Source organism: Engystomops pustulosus, chromosome 7 (assembly GCF_040894005.1).
Source record: "Engystomops pustulosus chromosome 7, aEngPut4.maternal, whole genome shotgun sequence".
Classification (NCBI taxonomy): Eukaryota; Metazoa; Chordata; class Amphibia; order Anura; family Leptodactylidae; genus Engystomops; species Engystomops pustulosus.
Genome location: NC_092417.1, coordinates 11,286,653 through 11,294,644, shown reverse-complemented (window position 1 = coordinate 11,294,644; position 7,992 = coordinate 11,286,653). Strand labels below are relative to the sequence as shown.

The 7,992-nt window shown below is 45.2% G+C and overlaps 1 protein-coding gene across 3 annotated transcripts in view; it reads right to left on the bottom strand.

Moving 5' to 3' along the window:
* Positions 1 to 233: 233 nt before the first annotated feature.
* LOC140069266 (NACHT, LRR and PYD domains-containing protein 12-like) overlaps positions 234 to 7,992 on the bottom strand; it is a 29,246-nt gene continuing 21,487 nt past the window's right edge. For all 3 annotated transcript variants that reach the window (XM_072114748.1, XM_072114747.1, XM_072114746.1), the window contains exons 7-11: positions 7,666 to 7,836; positions 4,800 to 4,970; positions 4,160 to 4,327; positions 3,120 to 3,290; positions 234 to 2,313 (exon numbers count right to left, since the gene is read on the bottom strand). In XM_072114748.1, coding sequence (XP_071970849.1) covers positions 2,226 to 2,313; positions 3,120 to 3,290; positions 4,160 to 4,327; positions 4,800 to 4,970; positions 7,666 to 7,836 — 769 coding nt within the window. In that variant the 3' untranslated portion in view covers positions 234 to 2,225. The remainder of the gene's footprint in view (positions 2,314 to 3,119; positions 3,291 to 4,159; positions 4,328 to 4,799; positions 4,971 to 7,665; positions 7,837 to 7,992) is intronic.

The following is a 7,992-nucleotide window of genomic DNA, read 5'->3' as shown; positions in this document are numbered from 1 at the left end:
CCAGTTATCTGGCGCCCCCTGCACTCTCCTTCTTTGGCGCACAGTTACTGGTATATACAGCGTGTTCTGTGAAGTAAATGTGGTGAATGGTCCAAATCGGCACCGGACGCCCCCTTCATGTGCTCATACATATAGCACTCGCTCACGGGGGTCCTTATACAAGCCATGGCTCATGATGGGGCACAGAATCATACAGCAGCGCTCTATCCAAAAAGTAATCACACAAAAAAACCTTATTATATAAAATTCATTAACATATTTCATAAACAGACACTTTACATAAAGAACACTGTAAGTATTTGATACTAAATCCATCATCGTAGGGGGTGATTTATCATTAGGCTCCCTGGGACAGGTCTATGTCTATTTTTGGAGCTCCGGTGCCCATCAGATTCATTATAGCAGCTTCAGCCCTCTATTAAATGTTCTTATGGTCTGTTTTCTATCTGGGATTTTTTCAAAAAGTCCCCAAAAAGTCTCAAAATGCATAAAAAGTCTCAGCACATAGACCAGCAGGGGATGGAGTAACTATGAGACTTTTTATGTGACTTTTTGCAAAAGTTCCAAGTCATGACTATGTCTTTGCTTTGGGTTGTACTCGCAGTAGTTCTAGTGTTTGTAGTCCTGTGAGACTTTTTAGTAGTGAAAAGTCCCAAAAAAGCTCCATGTGACTTTTTATTGTACCCAGGAAAACCAATGATAAATCACCCCCCGTAGTCTAGATGAAGGAGAACATGGGGGATATTTATCATCGTCCCACCGCTGCAAATTCACAACCCGATACATCAAGAGGCAATTGCCTCTTGATGTATCGGGCAGCCAGCAGCGCCGGCAGCAGCGAGTGCGCAGGCGCGGGGACAGTAACGCCCCACGCCGGCCCACTCCCGTCCAGCCGCGCCCCCCGCTTGGCCGGCCGTGCCCCCCCCTTCACGCCCCTTCACGCCCCACTGGCGTGAAGGTGGCGGATTGGGGAAAATAATCGCAAAAGCTAGCATTTGCGATTGTTTCAGGGCCTCTGCGCCACTGGCGGTGCGCAGAGGTCCTGATAAATATCCCCCCATGACTCAAACCCATATAAATTGTATCCACCACTAACTACTCTGTGATCTCACATCCTGGGATGAGAACCGGACCGAACCTGTGGAGTCTTCATTATCTCCCTACAACATTAAAATCCTCAGGATATAAAGTGGATTCACTGTGGATTTCTCTTCTCCTACCGGAATCATGCAGATTTCTGTTGTATCTCACACGTCCATGTGCATTTAACCCTTAGTTGTCACGGTCAGTAGTGGCCAAGGAGTATAAAGGGTTGTGGGGGTGGCCTCCTCTATCAGGCCACTTACCGCCAGTCTCTATCAGCATAATACTGACAAGTATAACACTACGATATTGGAAAATGTGTGAAAATAAAACAATTCTCCCTGTAAAAATGTATTATTGCATTAAAAAAAATAGAAAAAAAGAAAAAAAAAAAGCAATTTTTTTTTCAAAGATAGAAATTTAAAAAATGTCAAAAGTTTTACGCTGCACGGTAGACGAGAAACAATTTTGTTCCCTCAAAATGGAAATCCATATGTTTCGTTAACTCTATAAAATGAGGCTATTAAAATGAAACACCCCCCTACACAAAAATATGCTTGGCGGAAAAAAAAAATTATATAAAAAGAAAATCCATCGCTATTTTACCTTTGCGTCACGATGCAAGCAATTCTCTTTAACGTAGTCAGGATTTGGATCTTTACCCGCTTATAGCATCAAAAATACATCCTTAACCTGCTTGATCTATGAGTCTCAAATCCCAATCTTTAAAATGACGCCAGAAATAGGGTTCTAGGTGATACAAAACTCCAGCCTGTGTCTCTTCTACACAGCATTTAAATGTGCCTTTGTTGTCATTTTTATAGGTAAACAGGTAGGTTTTAATTGAATATAATGTTGAAAATATCCAGAGGATCTCTACATGAGCTTCATCTATAACCTACAGATCCATTTCATACCAAATAATGTCAATTTTTTATGACACGTGACATACAATGGTAACAGAATGTAACAGGACAAGGGATTTCTAATTACTACTACATTGTAGCGGAATCTCAGCTGTATAACACGAGTCCAGACCGCTCTAGACGTGTCAGACATGCACCAAGCATCACCTATACATGGAGGAACCGTGAGGACATCCCCGAAATGATACTTGTCCCTTCATCACAGATATTATTTATTCAGAAATATATCCGGAGGTCTGGTTTGCGACTTTCCAGCTCTCGCAAGGCGTCCTTCTCCTTTTTCGTCCATCCATTTCTTTCTAGGCTACAAAAAAACAGACATAATTCACCAACATCAGGGACTTTGTATCATGAGAACTTTCTTGAATTATCAGATCAGTTTAATACATTAGTCAGACCCACGCATGGTCCCTAAAGGGTTTTTCCCCCCACGAACACAAGATTCCTAAATATACTCAGGATAACAAAATAACACATTCTCTAATTCTCTGTTATTAATTAAAATACAACATTTCACAGATTTATGTCCAACCTATCTCTATCAGTCCTGCTGTACACAATTTTGTTTGTCCCTGGATAAAAGTGTAAATCTTCTGACTATGATCTGATTCTTCTTATGAATAGCTTCTCTTGTCTGCACAATGCAGTGCTCTCTGCCTCCTGCCCCTCCCACCTGAATTACAAGACCAGCTCAGACACAGGCACAGAAGCAGTGTAGAGACTTACACTACAAGCACTACTAGACAGATGCAGTCTTTATGCAGGATGGAGGCATGTAGCAGAGCTGACTGTATGTGTTATAGGTGAGATAGAAGAGCTGGAGTGCGTCATTGTGTATTATATCCATTTCATGGATCTGTCATCCCTGATCTGTCTCAACTCCCTTTCTACGTGTCAGATACTAGTAGAATGTTCAGAAGCTAAATGAAAGTGTATATAACCCTGTACCCTGATAATCTAAGCACATTGTCAGCACACAGCATCTCACAGCACTAGAGGGATCATGAAGTGCCTGCTCAGATAAATTAGCAGTACGTATATTAGACTTTAAATAAAGTAGGATAAATCTATGTATAAATTGTCCCCACATGTATCATCTCTTATACTCACTGTAATTCCTCTATCCTGCAGCCTGGATTAGACAGAGCGTCCAGCAAGTCACTGAGGTGAGGACCAGACAGATGGTTATCAGACAGGTCAAGTCTCTTCAAGTTATGGTTATTCCTTATTCCAGATGCCAACGGGATGCAGGAAAGGTTTGGTAGATTATTCCGACCCAAACTGCAACAATAAAAGGTAAGACACCAGTGACACCTCAAACTAACCTTAGCGTTACACCTACCGGAGACTAAATGTCCAGGAAGTCCCCTCTTATGTGTGGCCAATGCCAGGAATTATGTCAGCTATGAGGGTCTCATGAACCTGGTGGCTTTTCTATTGGTCCCCCATATCATCTGATATATGTTTTGTGTGTTTCCATGTGAGGCGCTTCTCCCCAATCTCCGATGAGACCAGGGGAAGACGGGAAAGGGTACTAGAGAGTCATCTCACCACCAAAAACTTCACGTATGAAGGCGCTCCTCCCCAATCTCCGATGAGACCAGGGGAAGACGGGAAAGGGTACTAGACAGTCATCTCACCATCAAAAACGTCATGCATAAAGTCCAAGCCATATACCTCCTCACAGTAGTATGCGGTGCACCAAAAATGAAGAGTTTCATATCCAGTCAGCTCGGACAGAAGTCATCCAATAGAAGTGTTGACTCCAGCACTCAATGGCTTTTAATTTTCTTTAAAACTTCATATTTTTTGACTATTTTATTATAAAATACACATGGCAGTGGACCGGTTTATCTTAATTTCTTACGCATGGTCTGGCGACCCAACAGACGCAGAGTCTTTATGTGGGTTTTACAAAACATTGGACATCACACTCAACATCAGGTGGAAATCTCGACCAAGCGAACTCACCAGAAGTTCTGAAGTTGTAAAGAACCCAACAATCTGTGAAGTCCTGAATTCAACACATCTACCAGATGACATTCCTGACCATCTTCTTTCCATGACAAGGAATAGAAGTGAAGCGAGGAGGAGGATAGACACATAACTCGGTATATTCAGAAGCTTGTGGTGCCATCTCTTATACTTACTCTAATATCTCTATCCTGCAGTGTGGACTGGACAACGCTTCCATCAATTCCTCGATATGAGGACCAGAGAGACTATCAAAGAGGTCAAGTTTCTTCAGATACTGGTGTTTCCTTATCACAGATGCTAGCTGGATGCAGGCAGTGCCATTCAGATTACTGAAGGTCAACCTGGGACAATAAAGAGATGAGTTGGAGGTGACACATCCATAGAGGGTTAGTATAACAAAACCCGGTCAATGAGAGGCATTAGACAAGGTGTCGGTGAATAGACCAGAGCAAAGTCAAACTCCAGAAGTCTCATTCTGCTCCAGATAACTAAACTACGGTGTTAACTGTTTACATTCCTTTGGAAAAAGCCATTGGTGGCGTGAATTCTAGGATTATTGCTCTCCGAGGATGTCACAGGGAACGATGATCCTCAGGAAAATGATGCCATGTGAGAACCACTGGCAGTATTTAAAGGTGGGGCTGAGCGTTTGGGTTCTGAACGGGTCCGCTCACCCCTAGTCGACAGTTATTACTATTTTTGAATAGGTTATAAACCAAAGTTTCCTCCGATAAGAAAGAATTTCAGAAATATCTTCATCTGTATCGGTTGTGCAAAAATTACTCAGGTCATATACACATCTATTCCACTCACCGTAACTCTTCCACCCTGCAGCTCGGACAGGACAGAGCTTCCATCAAGTCACCAAAGTGAGGACCAGACAGACGGTTACTGGCCAGGATAAGTGTCTTTAAGGATGGTTTATTTCTTACTATAGATGGGAAATGTAAGTAGATGTTGTCCGGTAGATCATCCTCATAGAAACTGCAAGAAAATAAGAAGAGGAGAAGTTTAAATTGTGAATTTGGAGAGAAATGGTCTTGGTCTTTCTCTCATATCTATAAGTGCCTTCACTAGAAGCTGCCTCTTGGGTGCTAATGTGGTTGGAAGCTAATCTGAAAGGGTGCGGGTTTGTCCAAAAAAAAAAAAACGCTAGGTAGAGTTTCCAGAAATTCATGCACTTAACGCCAAAACGACCCTATTCGTATGAATGTAAGTGTAGAAATGTTGACCGGCCGGCTTTATCTCATGTTCACTGTCCACGACTTGTTGTCAAATTTCTCAGAAAATGCTCAATCCGAATCTACAATCCGAAATCGGATGGTTCAAATATAAACAGGTTTGTCACGGGTGCTCCCGCGACCCATATCATGCCCCTCTGTGTTCGCAGGCGCTGCTCACCTCTCCTCGCTCCTGATTCTGGTCCGCAGTCCGTTCTTGCGCGTCCCTGTCTCCTAGGGCACACGCGCGCCGGCTTCAGGAATTTTAAAGTTTTCCCGGAAATCTTTATAAACCTGCCTCTCCCTGCACATCCTACCGGATCTTCGTGCCTTGTGCCTTAGAGAAAGCTTTTTCTGATGCCCTGCGCTGTTGTCATTGTGATTTCCCGTTGTGACCCCGGTTCCGTTCCTGACTACGGTCCTTCACTGCCTGTCTTGACCTATTGCTACATCCCCGACTCTGATCCCGTACTGCCCATCCTGACCTCCTGCCTGTCCCCAATTACAAGATTGCCTGCCGTTACTTTTCCCCCGACCTTGGCTGCCACCACGGACAAGTCACGCCTGTGGAACGACCTGGTGGTACCACGCCGCAGGAAGACAATCCTGCTCTGCTGAAGACCGGATGCCACTTAGACTCCGGTCCCAGGTGTTGGCCTGTGTCATCGTCTGCAGTGGTTCTGAGTTAGAACTACCTCCGATCCTGACAAGGTTGGTCTTTTTCTCAGTTGGGGCTGTCATGTGGATTCTCAAGAAGAATAAAATAAAATAATACCTGGTATCTAGAGATGAGCGAGCACTAAAATGCTCGGGTGCTCGTTATTCGAGACAAACTTTTCCTGATGCTCGAGTGCTCGTCTCGAATAACGAGCCCCATTGAAGTCAATGGGAGACTCGAGCATTTTTCAAAGGGACCATGGTTCAGGAATAAAATGTGTTAATTAATTGAAAAAGAATGTCTTCTGATAAGTGATCAGATGTATGCAAACATCTGCAATCTATTCTTCACTGTTCCGCGCGTATATTATCTCCCGACAAGTTAGCAGATGCGAAGAACAGTGAAGAATAGAATAAAAACAGTGAACACGGGATCATTTAAGTGAAAAACGCAGTGAAAAACACAGTGAAGAATAGATTACAGATGTTCGGCACATCTGCTTACTTGTCGGGGTAATACGCTGTCCCGGGATCCGCTCCTCTTCTTCCACTGAAGTCTCCCCGTGCTGCCCGATGTCTCCCCGTGCTGCCCGATGTCTCCCCCGTGCTGCCCGATGTCTCCCCCGTGCTGCCCGATGTCTCCCCCGTGCTGCCCGATGTCTCCCCCGTGCTGCCCGATGTCTCCCCCGTGCTGCCCGATGTCTCCCCCGTGCTGCCCGATGTCTCCCCCGTGCTGCCCGATGTCTCCCCGTGCTGCCCGATGTCTCCCTGCTGTCCGATGTCTCCCCCGCGCTGCCTGATGTCTCCCTGCTGCCCGATGTCTCCCCCGTGCTGCCTGATGTCTCCCTGCTGCCCGATGTCTCCCCCGTGCTGCCCGATGTCTCCCGTGCTGCTTGATGTCTCCCTGCTGCTTGATGTCTCCCTGCTGCTTGATGTCTCCCCGTGCTGCTTGATGTCTCCCCGTGCTGCTTGATGTCTCCCCTGTGCTGCCCGATGTCTGCCCCGTGCTGCCCGATGTCTCCCTCGTGCTGCCCGATGTCTCCCCCGTGCTGCCCGATGTCTCCCCGTGCTGCCCGATGTCTCCCCCGTGCTGCCCGATGTCTCCCCGCGCTGCCCGATGTCTCCCCCGTGCTGCCCGATGTCTCCCCGCTGCCCGATGTCTCCCCGTGCTGCTTGATGTCTCCCTGCTGCTTGATGTCTCCCTGCTGCTTGATGTCTCCGTGCTGCCATTCCGCGCATATCTTCCGACAAGTAAGCAGATGTGCCGAACATCTGTAATCTATTCTTCACTGTGTTCTTCACTGTCTTTTTCACTTAAATGATCCTGTGGTCACTGTGTTCACTGTTTTTATTCTATTCTTCATTGTTCTTCACTGTGTTTTTTTAATTAAATGCTCGATCTCGAGCAGGGGAAATACTCGTCCGAGCAACGAGCCGTTTCAAGTACCTTAATACTCGAACGAGCATCAAGCTCGGACGAGTATACTCGCTCATCTCTACTGGTATCCAACATTCCATTGGTGCCACCATGAAGAACGTGTAGTACAAAATAGATTAAACTCCCCCCCCCCCCATTTCTCATCCTATATCTTAACATCTGCAAAGAGTATGTATGTTCTCTCCGTATTTGATTGGGTTTCCTTAGGGTCCTCCGGTTTCCTCCCACACTCCCAAACATACTGGTAGGGGAATTAGATTGGGAGGTCCATGGAGAATGGTACCGATTTGGCAAACTCTGTGCAGCGCTGTGTAATCTGTGTGCGCTATATAAATATAGAACTTATTATTATTATTATACTTACTCTAACAACTCTATCTGGCTGGCTGAATTGGACAGAGCCTCCATCAAGTCACTAAGGTGAGGACCAGACAGATGGTTGCAGGATAGGATAAGTTTCTTGAGGGACCGGTTATTTCTTATTACAGATGCCAACTGCATGCAAGACGTGTCTGTAATTTTATTTCTTGTCAAACTAGAAGAAAGAGATTTGATTTTAGTAACTTACTTTTGATTTCTGGAATTTATAAATCATTATCTTGGGCAACCCTTTAACTTCTGGGGGCCATCAAGTAACCTGAAGCCAACGAAAGTCAAAGGGAGAAAGAAAATGACCCATTAAGACAACCGG